Source organism: Silene latifolia, chromosome X (assembly GCF_048544455.1).
Source record: "Silene latifolia isolate original U9 population chromosome X, ASM4854445v1, whole genome shotgun sequence".
Classification (NCBI taxonomy): domain Eukaryota; kingdom Viridiplantae; phylum Streptophyta; class Magnoliopsida; order Caryophyllales; family Caryophyllaceae; genus Silene; species Silene latifolia.
In genome coordinates, this window is record NC_133537.1 from 256,026,133 (window position 1) to 256,044,901 (window position 18,769).

The 18,769-nt window shown below is 38.7% G+C and overlaps 2 protein-coding genes and 1 non-coding gene across 3 annotated transcripts; 2 read left to right on the forward strand and 1 right to left on the reverse strand.

The window, feature by feature from the left end:
* The first annotated feature begins 1,840 nt into the window (after positions 1-1,840).
* Positions 1,841-3,661, forward strand: LOC141623921 (large ribosomal subunit protein uL23-like). The gene is made up of 4 exons (XM_074440080.1): positions 1,841-1,927; positions 2,038-2,075; positions 2,549-2,909; positions 3,455-3,661. The coding sequence occupies exons 2-4, from the start codon at positions 2,057-2,059 to the stop codon at positions 3,537-3,539; spliced, it is 465 nt and encodes a 154-aa protein (XP_074296181.1). The 5' UTR covers positions 1,841-1,927; positions 2,038-2,056; the 3' UTR covers positions 3,540-3,661.
* Positions 3,662-4,630: 969 nt separating this feature from the next.
* Positions 4,631-6,681, reverse strand: LOC141621773 (uncharacterized). Its single transcript, XM_074438009.1, has 2 exons — positions 6,507-6,681; positions 4,631-5,065 (listed from the first exon to the last, which is right to left on the reverse strand). The coding sequence occupies exons 1-2, from the start codon at positions 6,631-6,633 to the stop codon at positions 4,920-4,922; spliced, it is 273 nt and encodes a 90-aa protein (XP_074294110.1). The 5' UTR covers positions 6,634-6,681; the 3' UTR covers positions 4,631-4,919.
* A 10,964-nt stretch (positions 6,682-17,645) lies between these two features.
* LOC141624977 (small nucleolar RNA R71) lies at positions 17,646-17,752 on the forward strand. The gene has a single exon (XR_012534778.1). It is a non-coding gene; the product is annotated as a small nucleolar RNA R71 (small nucleolar RNA).
* The last annotated feature ends 1,017 nt before the right edge of the window (positions 17,753-18,769 follow it).

Sequence of the window (18,769 nt, forward strand, 5' to 3'; positions counted from 1 at the left end):
CATATTTCTCGTCATAGTATTTTGCTTTGCGAAAAAAGGTTGTAACTGACAATTATTCAAGAGAATTAAGTAATGTGCTGAAAAGTATTATTAAAAAAAAATTATATCACAAAACTAATGATTTCAATTTTTAAATTCTCTTAATATGCGATTTAATGTTTTGTTTTCTACGTAGTAGTATATGGGTCAAGTCATTCTCAAATAATACCATCACTAAAAGATTTAGCAATTTATAGATTTGATTTAATATTTTAATTAAGATATTATAGTTTAAAGTTTAGTGAAAATAATATAATTTGTTGAAAAGATTAATTTTAATGAAAAGATAATCATTTAATGAAATAAATTATGATTATTATTTTCCTTATTTAATGAATACACTTAATTATAGTTAGCTTCCTTATTTAGAAGATGCTTTTTAGAGGGAAAAATTGAGAGAGATCACCTATTCTTTTAGGATGCGTTTGGTTGGAGGTCTATAAGAAAGGGAAAGGGAAACAAAGTTATTGATTTCCTTTGTATGTGTTTGTTTGACACAAACAAAGAGAATGAAATTCCTTCCTTACCCCTCAATCCATCTAATTCCTTACCCCCCCCTCCCCCAAGTTATGAGATTTAATTACCCTTGTTACCCTTCAACCACCTTATTTACCTACCACCATACTTGCCACTCCCACCACACCAGCCACCATCAAGACGCCATCGCCACCACCCCCACCACCACCCCCACCAAAACCACCACCACAACCACCCCACATAAACCACTACCACAACACCACTGCCACAACCACCATGACGCCACCACTACCATCACCACCACCACATCCACCCCACTGCCACCACCACCATCACAACGCCACCGCCACCTCCACTACCACCACCACCACAACCACCCCACTGCCACCACCACCCGCACACCAAAACAAACCATAACCCACCACACTTCATTTTCTTGATGTAACAAAACAACTAGTTAAGTTTTAGGTAATCCCTTATCTTTCCCCCTCTTACCCTTTCTAATTTCCTTTCCCTTTCCCGTTCTCTAACCAAACGCCCCCTTAGTAGATAAGGGATTGTTGTATTTTTAGAAGTCTTTTTAGAACTTCACCTCTTTTAAGAGATTAAGGATAGGTCAATTAACTTTTTTTTTTTCATAAATAACGTAAAGGTAAATCTTTTGTACGTCAAATCCGCGCAGATTGTAATCATCGTATTTTTTCAATATATTTAAAAACATAGACTCCATACATACCTATGGTGTAGACTACAAAAAGATTAGGCCCATTATAAGTTGTAGGCGAAAAAATTTGGAGATTTTCCTATTCTTTTAGTAGATAGAAAATGTCAAAATAATACGTAACAAAATAATATTATCAGATTAAAAGAAATATTTTTAAATTTACAATTTTAAAGATTTTTGTTGGATAAGTTTGGTCAATGGTCCATTCGAAAAGATTCAGGACCATACTAAAGACGAAACTAACTTAGATAGGTGGACCGTGGAATTGGACCAAAGAGACCTGTCAAAATTAACCCGAACGAATGACCCGACCTGGGAAACCTTGCCCGAACCCGATTTGACACCCTAAGTGAAGACCCGAGCTTGACCCGAAATAACTCAATCCGACCCGAAATCAGTAACCCGAAATTGACCCGACCCAAACTGATCCAGTAGACCCGTTTGCCAGCTCTTGGAGCAAATAACGCGGTCCGGCCCTGTCCCGTGTTTGGACGAAGCACCGAAAGAAGAGCCCTAAACTAGATGTGATGTTAGGGCGAGGCCCAATAGTAAAGAAAAAAGAGTGAAAAGCCCTAGCCCATATAAAGAGCCGCCGTTGGTATTTGTATGTTCTCAAAGAAGTACTCCGCTCCCATTAACCCTTGTTCATCCTCATTTCGCAGCCGCACTCTCACACAAGCAGAAGCAGTATGCCAAATTTTCTCATTCATTCATTCATTCATTCAATCCTCATTTACTTTTAATTTGATTCATCCGTTTCTACTTTCTGTAATTTGATTTTGGTTTGGTTTGTGCAGGTAACTATTTTGCACATCAATGGCTCCTCCGGCTAAAGGTATCATTTCTTCTTGCTCTCATACTTCGTCATCTACGTCTACTTGCTCTTTTACATCTATATCATGGTTTTATTACTTTAGCGTACTATTCCTATAATGGTTTAACATCTGAAACACAGACAAATTTTTGCAAAACTTGGGCTGTTCCGTTTCTTTATCAATGCTGTTTGCGATTTCCTAGTTTGCTTTCAAATCCTTCTATCCAAACACAGCGTAAAAGTGTCATTTGTATTCTGATAACTTAGTGAAGGTCTTATTTTTACTCTGTATTTGCTAGTATACTATGTCACTATTAAGACGGCTGTAATCAGAAAATGTATTCAAAAAAATCTGTAGCTTTTATTAATGTTCATTATTAACCGTTTATATGGGCTGCTTAAATAAGAATTTGTATTTCCGAGTATTATCTTTATTCCTTTTTTCCTATTTTGCTGCTAGTTTTACTTATTTGCTATTTCTCTGACGCCCACAGATGGGAAGAAGACAGACCCCAAGGCCCAAGCTTTGAAAGCTGCCAAGGCCGTCAAGTCTGGTGCATCCACATTGAAGAAGGCTGATAAGAAGATCAGGACTAAGGTCACTTTCCACAGGCCTAAGACCTTGAAGACAAACAGAAACCCGAAGTATCCTCGTATCAGTGCGACTCCAAGGAACAAGTTGGACCATTATCAGATTCTCAAGTATCCGCTAACTACCGAGTCTGCAATGAAGAAGATTGAGGACAACAACACATTGGTCTTCATTGTTGACCTTCGTGCTGATAAGAAGAAGATCAAGGCTGCTGTCAAGAAGATGTACGACATCCAGGCCAAGAAAGTCAACACTTTGATTAGGTAAATCCTTTCATTTATATATATGCTTAATCAATTTCTGCTGTCGCCTTTTCTTATTTAACTAGTATTAGTAGTATACTTGTATAGTTGTATCAAGGCCACGGCATTGACACATGACTATCCAGTAAAGCTACTAGGGTTTACCGCATTTAGAGTTGATATCGATTGCATTTAGCAAGCTTAAACCGCCAGAGCTAAACAACTTAAGACCGAGGGTCGATACTATGATCAACTGTATTCTGGAACCTTTGCTGTGACCATATTGTCCTTGATCACAGAGAAAACCGGCATTGTTTGACCTCTTAGTTTACCTGATGAGGATCATTCTGAAAATTGTTTTTTGAATAATGTGCTACAATTTCAATGGAAATTTTATATACTTGGTTTAATTTGGATCAAATAATAGTTATGCTCATCCGTTTTTTGGCGGGTTTCATATTGCTTTGAATATTGGCTCGGTCAATCTTTGTTTTGTTTAAGTTATGTTTTGATAGTAATACCTCTGAGTTGTTTGAGTCGGATTTTGATTAATTTCTGTGATGCAGACCTGATGGTACCAAGAAGGCATACGTCCGATTGACTCCCGACTATGATGCTTTGGATGTGGCAAACAAGATTGGAATCATATAAGCGGCTGTATTGTCTTTCATTTTCAGCTTCAAGTAGTATGATTACCTGTGACAGTTTTGTTAGCGAACTTGAATCTCTTAATGCTCGGATGCTATGTAGCAGACCTAATTTTGTTGCTGTTAGCTTTTGTCTTGGCACTTTGCACAATTTGTTCTACTTTGTTTTAATAGTTCCATGTTTATTTGAAATTCACGATTTTCTCAAGCCCCTTTAAAAGCTTTGGATTAGAAGACATTGACTTCTATGCCAAAGATATCGAAAAAGAGTGTTACTTAAAGGTGAAGATTGTTCAAATAATCTGTTACTTTTGCTATCAACTTGGAAGACTAGTTGTCTGCTATCACAAACTCCTCTAGGATCCTGCATTGGCTAAAGCGAATTTTTGTGAAGTTTTTCCTTACGTTGATCATACCTCGAGCTTCGACAGGCTTGATACTGACTCACCTAAGATACTAAGTTTAACAATGTTGTAGTCCTTGTTCTCCCACCTCGCATAATAATGGATCCTACGAGCCTGCAGCTTCATACAACTATTGGAAGAGATGGTGTAAGATCGTGGAAGGATGACAAAAAAAGATGTTCGACTGGGATCCTTGGATAAAGGGTGGCGTCAAGAGCAGAGGGTTGTGGTGACGGTGTTGACTAGCCAAGGACAAAGAGTAACCTCGCGGAGGAGGATAGGAGATGAGAGTACCATGATATAAATTAGGTTCAATTACCGACGATGGACAGGATGAGAGTGCCATGATATACACGTCATTTGGTATTTCTTGTCTTAAGCAAGAATTTGTGCTAGAATGTGCTTGGCGCACTATGAAAAACGTTATGTCCTTTTAATACTTGCAAAGTTGACGTTGCTGTCAACACTCCTAAATCGATATTTGATGCATTGATATTTAATTTGTAGTTTAATCGTATTCTTGTCACTATTTAATTAGCTTAAGATCGAAATCTAGTCAACTACTTGGTAGTTATTATTGAAATATTATCCACACTCCCACAAGTCCATGAGCTTGCATACACAGCAAATAGAGCCATACATACATATAGAACCCATAATACATCAAGATTCAAGACCAATTACATGAACTTGTTTGCATAATGTTCTGTTCAAATCTACAAATAAGCTGATGAGTGATGCGCTCCACACAACACCCTCGTCTAAGGGAGATTCTGACTTGGGTAGACATTGACTGAGCAATACCCTACATCCCCATAGTTACAAACTTTACGTAATTGGCCACACCATACGTTATTGTACATTATTTATCTCCCTCCTTTATGTTTGTTTGGCTTCACATGACATAGACATTTGTAGACATGCACACGAGAGATACCAAGTACTTTTCGAAATCGGGGTGTCGAATTCCCAATAATGTTTTAACTAACGATTTTTGAGATCTTTGAAGAATCATAAATCATACTTTGAATCATTACATCTGTCTTTCCCTCCCAGCCATCACCGGTCTTCGACTTTGTATAAGCTTTGAAAAATTCTCGGTTTTCCTTCTCTAGCTCGTTCCAGACTAAGAGCAATAATGTTGTTTAGGAGAAATTAAATCAAAGGAACGTACCTTAAATAGAACATGCAAGTAACAGGTAGAGTAAAAAAGTGAGCAGCAATTTTATAAATATTATATACCGACGTAATACACAAATATCATGGTATATATCATATATGCATGTGTAACACGTAGTCCGTAGGAAAGGGTGGGGTGTGCTTCATGAATAAAAAGTGTCAAATTGCACCAAAATTAAAAAAATAACAACGGAATATTCAAACAGATCTTTTGGAGTCATTCTGGGGGCCCAAACAGTATAACAATTGTTTAGACCTGACAAATGAGTCAATTGAATCGGGTTCGGGTCATTTCCAAGGTAAATTATTACTCCCTCCTATACTAGATAAAACTCTCTATTCATGGGGCACTAGAATTAAAGAGAAGGATTAAAATAAGGTAAAGTATTGTAGTTGAGTTTGGTAATTGGAGAGAGGGAAGGTATTGTGGGGTATTATTGTGGGTGAGGTGATTAAAATAAGTATTGTTATGGGGTAAGTTGATTAAAATAAATATTGTTGTGGGCTGAGGTGGGGTATTGTTGTGGGGTAAGGTGATTAAAATAAGTATAAAATTTTACTAAATAAGGTAATAGGGCAGGTATTGTGAATAGATGAAAAGAGAAAGAGGGGAGTTTATATAGGATAGGAGGAGTATCATGTTATTTGTGGACAGTAATCAATTTGTAACAATAAATATTCGGGTAAGTTCAATCCAAATTCCAATTCGGGTAGGTGAATTTTGCCATGTCTAATTGTGGTACGAGTTTAATTTTGTGCACTTTTGTCATATTCAAACACCCATTGGCCAAACTCTTGGCTTAATGTTGGAAAAACAAATAGTGTCAAAGAAAACAAGTAGTGCCGACCCAGCCCACCCGGACCCAACCTGCCTTTCTGGTCGGTCTATTTGTACCCAGCACGTGTGACCTGTGCCTGAACTTGGCCGACCAACTCAAAACTAGGACCGGGCCGGACCAGGGTCGAGCAAATTCAAACATTCGAACTGGCCCGAGGTAGGGTTGAGTTCGGGTCAGCCCATCGGATTTGAGCACCCATATCTAGTACCAGTAGGAGATACTCCCTCTGTTCCGGTCATTTGTTGTCCTTTTCCATTTTGAGGTGTCCCAATCATTTGTTGTCCTTTCTATTTTAAAAATGAATTTGATGAGTAATTTGATCCTTCACACTCAATTTATTCCACTTGTCATTTAGTAATTAGTCATCTCCTCTTTCCTTGGTCTTTGTGCCAAAACCAAAGGACAATAAATGACCGGGACGAAGGGAGTAATATTTATTTATTAATTTTAAAGTTTGTGTTTTCATGGAAATGTATGTGTATTAATTGTATTGGCAATTTGGTGGGAGTATAAAACTAGGAAAAAATAGAAAGTAGAATTATTTATTACCTGTTGAGGTGATAATTGGGTTGATGTTAGCATGTTTTGACAAGGCCTCCATGCATTCTTGTTTTGTCATGTGAAATATCAAACACTTCTCTATCGAATGGTGCACCTTCACAAGCAAGTTACTCATATCTAATTAACTCTATTCACCAAACAAATAATAATTTTTATTTGTAACCAATAACATATATAGTGCAACAAGGAAGGAAGCCATGCAATAAACAAATTAAATGGGTTTCCATAATAAACTACTTGCAATACGGAGTAGTCATCATCTTATGTTATCGTAATAAGATCGATTTTAATCAATTATTTCACATACTTATACTTATGTGAGGCGGAGACGGAGTTGATTCCAAGTTAATTAGCGTAACCAAAAACATATTTTATACTAAGTTTTAAGTCACAAATAGCAAAGAATAACAAAGTAGTGTAGTGGTATTAATAGTGGAAATTAAAAAACAAGGTGATGATGCGATATGGAACAAGCAAGGATGCGTGAGATCGACTAACCATGTGTATGTAAGAAGCAGAAGAATCATCATCCATGATACTACAAATTTACAATAATGACAGATGAAAGATGTTAGTTAATATTGACTAATACACGAATGATAAAGAGAAAAGAGAGAGAATAGACGAATTAGGGAAAGTTGGACGATGAGATGATTAGTCCCAAAAAGAGTAAGGAGTATTATTATATAACATAAGAAGAGCAATAGGATGGACTATGGACTATGGACTATGGAGTGATCGGCGGTGCGTAAGAGTAGGACCAATTGTCCCACGTGGGATATCATTTTTAATTGGTTGAGAGGCGATTACACTAGGGGGCGTTTGGTACGAGAAAGGGTAAGAGAATGAAATCAAGAAAGAGTAAGAGAGGGAAATGAATGGGATCACCCATATTATACTTGGGTGTTTGGTTGACAATTAGAGGAAAAGGGAATTAAAAGCCAACATCCACCACCTCCACCACTATTACCCACCACCTGCCACCATTATCTACACCGACACCACCATAAGTAGCGGCGCCGACGATCTTCCTCACGGTACCCCACGGTGAACCTAATCACCGCGCCTCACGCCCTCAACAAACACCCCAAACACCTTATTCATTCTAAAAAAATCCACCACAACCCTTCGAAAACCCCTCCCCCAACCCTTAAAACACCAGATCTGGTGTGGCCGGCGTCGGGCGGTTGCAGTGGTGTGGCCGAGGAAGATGTTGGTGGTGGTTGGTGGGGTGGGAGAGTTACTAAAGGTGTTGGTGTGGTGTTTAGTGGTTGAGGATATGGGGTAGCGTGGACAGGCGGCGTCGCTGGTGGTGGTTGTGTCGGCATCCCTGGTGGTGGTTGTGTCGGTGTGGTGGGTGTAGGTGGCAGTGGTTGACGGTGTGAAAGGGTGTGGTGGGTGTTGGTGGGAGTGGTGGAAATAGGGAGTAGGAGGAAGAAGGGATTATGGGGTTATGGGCTTACCCAAGGGGGGGAGGGGTAAGGATGAGAATGGTTTTGGGGGTAAGGGGGGTATGGGTTACCCTTTCTTTGTGTGAAACAAACAACAACAAAAGGAATCAACCATTTCTTTGCTAATTCATTCTCATTCGTCTTTTCTACTCTACTTGCTTAATCACACTTTCCTAGTTTCCTTCACGTGATTTTTGGGCCCTTTCATGCGTGTGTCTGCCGTGGCGTTTCCCTCTACTACTTTTTGATCATGCTTACTATCTTCGCCAATGCATGTATCACATGTCCAATTTCTCTATTAACACCTGCTGCCATACCATACATTCTCATAATTAACACATTACACCAACGATGCCACGTCAATCGGATCAACTGGATCAGGTTTGAGTTAGATTTGATTTAGTCGGTTTATATCGAATTCAAGTCATTTCGGGTTGTAACTATATCCGAGTCCAGTTCGGGTCACTTATGGGTCGGATTTAGGGTCAACTCAGATTCAGGTCGGATAAGATTCATGTTGTTATCGAGTCGGGTCATGCATATAGACTTGTTGCGTCATCCTCGATTGGGTTATTAACAGGTTTGTTATTGAGTCGGGTCGGGTCATTTTAGTTTGAGATAGATTTTGCCTACTCAACTCCTTATCGGGTTGACTTATTCCGATTATTTAAGTAGTTCGAGTTGACACACGAATCAAGGCGGTAGCGTACATTTCAATACATGACAACCCGAATAATGTTTTAAATGATGACACCTTTACAATGTACTAAAGACGTTAAAACGCGATTTTGGCTCATTTAACGACATTATAACGTCTTATTGGTTGATTAACGACGTTATAATGAGACCAGAAGTATAAAATGTGGTATTTACACTACGCCAAATCTGGCAATCAATAAGGAGCGTGTCACAACGGTTTAATGCATTTAATAACGAACTTAGATTACCGTTTTCCAAATATTGGCGGAAACCTAGACCGCGCTAATAAAAATAACGGTTTCTCTCGAAAATCGTTGTTATTATTGGTTCGACGGTTTTGTTACTCGTCGTCAAAAGTTACCTTGACGAAAACAATATTTATAACTTCACAAACTACTCTACTCTTAGTAAAGAGGTAAATAAAGGTCGAATCCCAAGGGACGGGTATTGATGTAGAATTTTCAATTGCAATTGGTTGTGTCTAAGGGTGTCACAATTTGGGTTGAGATAGGAGATCAACTAAACTAATCAACAATGTAAATAAAGTAATGAAAATAAGCAAGACGATTAAAATAAGATGTAAACAATTGATTAAAAGCACTATGGTGTCATGGGTTCATAGGGGATTCATGGGATTTGATCATATAAACATGTTCTCTACTAGATGCAAGCACTTATTGTTGTGATGGGATCGAGTTAGTGTATATCTTACAATTCCTAAAAAGGTTTGAGTCCCGGAGCCGAATCGATTAGATTGTACAACACCTACAAGTTGACTTAATCCTTCCTATCCAACTATATGCATGGTCTAATGAGACTCGAGTTGGTTTATGTCTTACAAGTCTCATTGAAAAGGTAAGTGATGGGTAAAAAAATGTAAGGATTCATAGGCTCGCATTTCATCAAACATAACATGTGCATAAGTTGGAATCACAACAAACAAGCAAATTAATTATGAAAACATATTAGATTAAGCATGAATCAATCCCCATGTTGGTTTCCCCTAATTCCCCATTAAATCTAGTTAAGGAAACTACTCATTCATTATCAAGTTTAACATGCTAACAAGGTTGTCAATCATACTAGCAAGGCAAAACATGATGAACAAATGAAAATGATTAACAATAATTAAAAAGGATTAAGAGAGTATTATACCTATGAAGATGATTCCAAATAATAAAGCAAAGAATAATAGAAGTACTTGATGATTGATGGAAGGTTGTCAATCCTCCAAATAAACCCAAATAATCTTCTAATTACCCAAAATAAATGATTAACAATAGAGAAATTAAGGAAAGATTAAGGAATGAGATTTGTATTAATACTAGATTAAAAGTTGATTACAAGATTAAGACAAGATTAAGATACGATTAAGATTGTATTGAGATGACATGATAATCTAGGTAGTACAAAGGGGTATTTATACTAAAGATTAGGTACAAAGATTAGGGTTACTAAGGGCTTAAATGACTATTAAGACCCTTAAGAAAAGTTGAGGAAATGCTCCTCTCCAAGGAGATGCGCATCTCCGTTTTGCTAGTCCCGCGAAAATATGCTCATCCCGAGCGTCTAGGAAGCTGGCACGGTGGAGTCTGTAAGGGGATCCGAGCGGATCATGGGAGAGACGCTCAGATAGCTCGGCTTCAAGACAAGCGTCTTGGCATCGGGGCGCTCGGATTTGTTGGCAGGGAGACGCTCGGATTGGCTGCAATCCGCTCGGATTATGAGACAGACACTTCTCTTTTCTTCTTTCCTCAACAATCCGCGGGGATCTTGTTGAGGATGCAAGGATCCTTTCATCATTGCCCAATCTACTTTATTATCTACATAGGCCTTCTAGTATCGTCTTCCCTTTGATGCTTTGGTCATTGAATGCGATCAATTTAGCTCCATTTCGCCATGAAAATGCAAGGTTTGCACTCCTCTCCTACCAAGGAAACAAAACCTCAAAGAATATGCAAAATGGGAAACTAAAGATAGTAAATGACCCAATTATGCACTATAAAGCATAGAAACGAGGCTAATTCGGGGACTAAATGTGCTCAAATATGAGTCACATCAAATATCCTCAAACCGAACCTTTTCTCGTCCCGAGTAAAGAGGTGACAAAGACTAGGACCCTTATTCAAACTAACCTACTAATATAGCCGATGTGAGACAATTAGCGGGTCTCACTCCGCCCCTTCAACTCACAACAAGACAACCATGAGGTAGGATGCCTTCTTGCAAGGCAAGGTGTGGCTTGCCAAAATGGCGATACATCCAAGCATTAAAGCACACAAAACAAGTAATGGATGCATCTACAAAAATGAATAGCCACTTTCCTCATCCAAGTGGCGGAAATTATCTAAAGGGGAAGTAATCTAAGGGTACACATTCCATTATAGATACGGTTTCTTCAAACTACTAAGCCTAGAAGGATACCAATAAATCACCTCTAAGTTGTGTCAAGCTAGGGTACCTTTGTCCTCAATTGTTAAATTCTTTCGTCAAGAGTAGACTCCCTATGGTATTAGAAACACTGGAGGATTGCGGAATTCCCCTTCTTGCCTAGACAAGAAGAAGGGTCGTCCCCTCTCTACCATGCACAAAAGTGGATACGATGGAAAAGGGATCAATAGAACTTGAGTTTCATATGGGAGTTTGCTTTTTGTTTTTTCCCCCCAATTTGTGGCATTTGACATTTTGAGAACATTTTCTTTTGCCATTTCTTTTGATGTTTGGCATTTCAACACTTGACAATTTCAACTTTTTCTTGCATTTCTTTTGAACATTTTCAAAGTCACCCCATTTGTAGTGAGGGTGCTTATTTTTGAAGCATAGGAGTTTTCATTTTTTTGTTACTCCTCTTTTCTTTGATGCAAATTGCAAAATTTTTTCATTTTCATTTCAATTCTTAAACTCAAATTTTGAACAATTTTTGTGCCCATTCCCTTTGATGACGAAATGTGGTAGAATATGGATGATGGTTGCATGGTTTCAAGGGTCACCTTGTAATAAACGGTAGCCAAGGAGTTATTACACCACATGGTACTCTTGGCTATGCCTTAATACATGGGTCAAAGGAGATTAGCATGACACATCCTAGGGTGTTTTACAAGCATTCTAATGAGCAAAGTCTCAAGAAGAAAAAATATCTACAAGGGCCTTATATACACTTGTCAAGCTTCCCAAATAGATGTTTTCACAAAATTTTTCCTAAATGCAACTACATGCCATGATGCAACTAACATTTATACATCCTAATGCATATGTTTCTAACAACTAGTATGCCAAATAATCTAAATGCAATCCTATAATCACATTGTTTGTACCGCATCAATCAAAATAAAGCCACATAGTCATTAACATAAAGAGGAGAAAGGAGATCGGAAAGATCATACCTTGCGGTCTTCAATATCCTCATATCTCGGATGTGGCGTAGTCGATCAATGTGAAAAAGGATAAACAAACACAATATATACAAGACTACACTATAAAGGAAATGAACATGTTTTTGGGTTTTCAATTTTTCAAATTTTTATGGTTTTTATGTTTATGAAATAAAAAGACATATTTTTATATTTTTCAATTTTTTTTCAATTTTTATCATTTTTGTTTAGAAAGTCATGTTAGAATTTCCCATCCCCACACTAGTATGGGCATTGTCCCCAATGGCCAATACGATAGGAAATTATGCAAGCTATATGAAAATGCATGATTCCTAAGCTAAATGCAAACTGTATGATATATATACAAAAGTGAATGCAAACTAAACTATGCTATATGATACATGAATTTTTGTTTGGTTGGAGAGCAGAATTTAAATTAACTCCAATGCATATGCATAAACTTCCCCAAACCAAAATAGACATTATTTCTAATGTCAAAAATTGGGGGAGTTCATGCATAAGGATGCTATGCATAAAACTACAATTATCATTTTGGATTTTAAATGTGGGAACAATAAAAGAAACACCTCAATGGGACCGAGGTGTGAGTCCTCTAAATGATGCTAGGACTCAAAATCATGATCAAGATAAAAATTATATGAAAAACAAGAGAAATAAACAAAGCTTAAAGGAGGTGTAGGAGACTCACAAAGTATTGTGGCATCCTCCCAAGAGCTTGCTAATCCTCAATCATCGCCCATGGCGACATCACTCCCATCTCCATCATCATCACCAACTTCTTCACTAGAAGCTTCATCAACCTCCATAGATCCGGAGGCTTCACCACTTTCACTTGAACTTCCTTCTTCTTCCTTACTACTCTCTTATTCTTCACCTTCTTCATTCTCTTCATTTACTTCACCTTCTTTTCTACCACTCTCAACAACAACCTCCTCTTCACCCAAGCTAGCACCCCTAGAAGTACTAGGAAAGAAGACTTCCCTATCCGCCCAACTAGGCAAAGGATAATATGGGTCAAGAAGTCCTTGCCTAGCTAGATGTAAGAGAGGCGGATATTGTGCTCTATTTGCATCGACTTGATCCTCATGAGCTTGCTTGTGCATTTCTTGCATCAAAAGAATCAAGTAGTCATTCCCCGCCTTAACATTTTCGGGTTGAAACTCATGGTAGGTGAATGGGTAGGGTGGAGTGATAATAGAGGAGGAGGGCTCGACAATGTCCTCCCTTTGGTGTTGTATAATGTACTCGGCTTCCTCGGAGAGTGGGAGAAGGTAGTGTGGCCTATGGACATTGAGTCGACAAATTTTGTTCGGTAAAGTGAAGGACTTGGCATCTTTTGTTAACCACTCGAATTTGTTGTCAAGAGTGTCGTTCTTGAGCCATTTGAATTTTTGAACCATAGTGGCTAGATCAATGATATGGCCTCCCTTAACCGGTTTATAAGCGTCATCTTTGTTGAAGTCCCGGTTGAAGTGTTTTGCCAACCAAGTTACCAATCCCCCATTAACAATGAAGGCCGTACCTTCCTTGCCATGATCAATATTGAGCCACCTCTCAATTAAGAGTTGAAGAATATTGTACTTTGTGGTGATCTCTCTACCAACATTCAAGGTCGACTCGAGATAGATAAATTCAAGTTCGGTGAAGTGGTTTGTTCCCTTTATAGTAATCAAAGCGTGCCCAACAACCTTGTGCCACACCCATATGCCCGGATGATGGACATAAAGGGAACGACAATCATGGTAAGACGTAAACTTTCTTCCGGTAATAGCCTTCCATAAAGGAGCGGGATCATATTTTGTTACGGGTTTCTTCACATAGGCCGAGTCATTGCTACGGCCAAAAACTTTACCAAACTCGCCAAAAGACATTTTCCTATCAACATTCTCAAGGCGGAATTCAATGTTTGTTCAAGTCTCCACCTTCGTAACTTTCAATGAGCTTAAAAACTCCAAGGTGAGGGATGAGTAGGTCAACTCTTGCATATTAAACAAAGTAAGCAATCCCATGGACTCGAAGAAATTCTTGGTTTGTTCAAAGACACCCAATTTGGTCAAGGTCCCTTGGCATATAAACTTGGTGGATAAAATAGATTTCTTAGAAAGGGATACAAATTTCTTCCTATGAGCATCGGATATGAAAATTACCTTCGAATAATCATGTAGTTGCTCAACAACCGGAGTAGAAGTAGTAGTTTCCACCATAGGAGAAGTAGTCTCTTGAATTTCCGTCCTTGCACTTTGAACCACCAAAGCCAAAGCTTTGGAAGCTTGAAGAGCTTGTTGCCTTTTTGAGAGATTCTTCTTTGGAAGTGCCCTGTTTCCACCTTTTGTCCTAGCCATCTTCTCCTTGTATGTAGTAACACCAAAAGATTTGCTTGAATTCCTCAAGTTTCAATAAGACCCAAATCGATTTAGGAAATTCGAATTTTGCCTTTGTACCCTAGAAAATCGATTCAAACTTTGAGGATTTTGGTGTTTTAATTGCTTGTTGTTGACAAAGGAGTGATTTATTTGAGTTTTGAGGGAGTTTGGAATTAATTTGGGTGAATTTGGTTGAGAAAATTGATTTTTATGGATGGAGGGATTGAGGGTTTTGGAGATGTGTTTGTGTTTTGAATGAGTAAAATGAAATGGGAAAGGGGGGTTTTAATCTCGCTATTTTTGATTCAGCAGGGGAGACGAACGTCTTTGGGTCAGGATGCTCGGATTCTCTGTCAGCTTATTTCAGAAAAGAGAGCCCGTGCTAAGACGAGCATCTTCAGCAAGAGACGAGCGTCTTTCTGAAGGGAGACGAGCATATTCTTCTGAGGACGCTCAGATTCTTTATCAGGGAGAAATCCCAAATTTTAATAGCAGCAGGACGAGCGGATCCTCAGTGAGACGAGCGTCTTGGCTGAGACGAGCGGATTCTATATGAAGACGCTCAGATCTTCAGTCAGACAAAAATTTACCTTTCCAGCTCTCTCAAGACGAGCGTCTTCTTCAAAGGACGCTCGGTTTTTCTTCCAGGACGAGCGGATTGCTGTCGGGCCGCTCGGATTGTCCCTGTACCTCACGAATTCAGTTCCACCCGTGGGTATTTCATAACCCGAGTCATATACTCTTCATTCCTTTTGTCTTCATTGTGGGGGTACTACGAAGGCTTGGATAGCCTAGGCAATTGCTATCCCCACACTATGTCAAAACACTAAACATCAATAAACATATAAGTTCCTCCCTCACTTTCTCTCAAAATGAAAATCTTGATCAAAGCATAAAAATACAAATCCAAAATTGGCAAGAATGCAATACAATCAGTAAAATGCAAGTTAAGGGGTTAGAATATTTACAAGTGGTGGTTTAGGGAGGACTCCACCAAACTCTCATCCATGTATGAGATGTCAAGGGGGCATAGCCAAGGTGTTGTTGATGTTGCTCAACACCTTGAAAAAGTAGTCAAAGGTTTGTTCATTGTTGTAATAAAGATCTTCATTAGACCTTTGCACATGTTGTTCTTCATTGTGGTAACTTGAATCAAGTTGGTTACCAAAGCCTTGGTCCATGGTCATAACATTGCCAATATAAGGATTGACTAACCCTTCAAATTCATCATCCCAAAGACCATATACTTCATTAGCTTGATTCCCAATAGTATCATGAGTTGATGGAAACAACTCCTCTTTCTTCTTATCATTATGGCCAATGAGGCCTTCTTCTTCTCTTGTCATGAGTGGTGGTGAGCTATTCAAGCTCTCATTCTTGTTGAAACATTCTTACTCTTTGGATGGAGCATCTTGGAGATTACCCATTTTCTTCTCCCATATGGGTGGTGATTCTTTACTCATAGCTTGTTCTTTGCATTGAGATGCCAACTTCTTCCTATCACTTTCTCGGCGATAGTGATCAATCATGAAACATGGCTCATGTAGTCGGGGAGCTCTCATTGTCTTGTCAAGATTAAAAGTGATCGTTTCATCTCCCACTTCAAGTGTGAGCTCTCCATGTTTCACGTCAATCACCGCTCCCGCGGTGTGTAAGAAAGGTCTTTCTAAAATGATAGGATTGTTGGAGTCTTCCTCCATGTCAACAATAACAAAGTCTACCGGGATGAAGAACTTGCCAATTCTTACCGGCACATCCTCCCATACACCTAAAGGTGTCTTCATTGATCGATCCGCCATTTGGAGTGTGATATTAGTGCACTTGAGCTCTCCTATTCCTAAACTTTTGCACCGAATATGGCATGACACTCACACTTGCCCCAAGGTCACATAGAGCTTTGTTGATTGTAGTATCGCCATTGGTGCATGAAATAGAGAAACTTCCCGGATCCTTTAGTTTTGGAGGTGAACTTCCTTGTAGGATGACACTACTCACCTTAGTGAAAGCAATAGTCTCAAGCTTCCAGATGGAACTTTGTAAGAATATCTTTCATGTATTTCGCATAGGCCAGAACGTGATTGATCAATTCCGTAAATGGAATTGAGACTTCCAAGTTTTTCACAATCTCCATAAACTTCCCAAGTTGTTCATCAAACTTAGGCTTAGCTTGACGACTTAGAAATGGAAGTCGAATCACAATAGGCTCTTTCTCCTTAGCCTTCTCTTCATTTTGTTTTGAAACTTCTTGAATGGTGGTGGGTTCTTCTTCTTTCTTAGAGTCTTCAACTCTTTCCTTGTCACTAGCATTCACAATATCTTCATCAACGGGCCTCTTCGGCCCTTCATACCTTGTACCACTCCTCAAATGGATGGCACTCACCGACTCATGTCTTGGGGGATTACCTTGAGGTGGTAATTACCCCTTTTGTCTTTGTGAACTAGAAGATGCTAATTGAGACATTTGGGTTTCCAACATCTTCGTGTGAGCTAGTATGTTGTTGATGATGATGTCTTTTGCTTGACTATCCTTTTGCATTTGAGTGAAAAATTCTTGTTGGTTCTTTTGCATTTGGAGGACCGCTTTTTGAACATCAAAACCTTGGTCATTTGTTTGATTGTATGGAGGTTAATTTTGATAACTTTGGTTTTGATTGTAAAAGGGTCTTTGAGCTTGGTTTCTCATTGGAGGTGGGGTGTATGTTTGTTGAGGGTTTTGAATATTTTGACTTTTGTATGAAAGATTGGGGTGGAAATTGGTGTTTTAATTGTAATAGTTGGAATAAGGGGTGCCACTTTTGTATGCTTGGAAAGCATTCACTTGTTCCCCTACATTCACTTTGGTCATGTCCCAAAGTTCCACAACTCTCACATACTCCACTTGGAATTGATGATGATGCTACCATAGCATTAACATGTTGCTTAGGTGATTTGGAGGCCTCTTCAAGTTTAGCCATAGCCTTCTCAAACTTCAAATTAATGGTGTCGATGTGAGCACTAAGTTGAGCACCCAATTGAGTAATAGAGTCCACTTCATGCTTTCCTCCTCTAGTAGCCTTCCGAGGTCTACTATATTGAGAGTTATGGACCGCCATTGCTTCAATATTATTCCATGTTCGATTGTCATCAACTTCGGTAAACATACCATTTGACCCCATATTGAGAATATTTTGGGAGTCTTCATATAGACCATTCCAAAATTGTTGTACAAGAAACCACTCGCTAAGTCCATGATGTGGACAAGATCGACAAGTATCCTTGAATCTCTCCCATGCTTGATACAAAGATTCCTCGTCCTTTTGTTTGAACCCGGTGATTTGGGCTCTCAACATGTTAGTCTTTTCCGGAGGATAGAATTTCTTGTAGAAAGCAAGTGCCAATTTCTTCCAATAGTCAATACCAAGAGTAGCCTTATCTAGGCTCTTCAACCATTGTTTCGCGGAACCAATCAAAGAAAAAGGAAATAAGACCCATCAAATTTGGTCTTGAGTAACTCCGTTTTGAGAAATCGCATCACAATAGTCACAAAAAGTCTCCATATGAGAATGAGGGTCTTCACTAGGCATCCCCCCAAATTGATTTCTCTCAACTAGTGGTATAAATGCGGATTTTGCAATGAAATTACCGGTTAGATGTTGTGGGGTAGGAGTACCATTTGGTAGGTTCTCCTCGATTGGTACGGAATGTGATGAAAATTTAGGCATTGTGGGTTGATTTTGTGGTTGGTTTTGTGTTGGGTTATCCTCTCCTTCTCTTGCAAAAGGGTTGGTAAACTCAATATTATTTGATTGAATATCCACAATCTCACCAATACTTCTCAAAGTATTTCTAGCAAGTCTTCTATTATTGGTCAAAGTTCTTTCAATTTCAAGATCAATGGGTAACAAGTTTCCTTGTGATCTCCTAGATATGCAAAATATCAAACAACTCGAAAACAATTAGAACGAACCTTGAGGAGTTTAACTTCCCCAAGGTAAAGAAAGACACAACTAAAAACAATTAAAGAAAATCAAATCAAGTTAACACCGTCCCCGGCAACGGCACCATTTTTGGTTCGTCGGTTTTGTTACTCGTCGTCAAAAGTTACCTTGACCAAAATAATATTTATAACTTCACAAACTACTCTACTCTTAGTAAAGAGGTAAGTAAAGGTCGGATCCCAAGGGACGGGTATTGATGTAGGATTTTCAATTGTAATTGGTTGTGTCTAAGGGTGTCACAATTTGGGTTGAGATAGGAGATTAACTAAACTAATCAACAATGTAGATAAAGTAATGAAAATAAGCAAGATGATTAAAATAAGATGTAAACAATTGATTAAAAGCATTAGGGTGTCATGGGTTCATCGG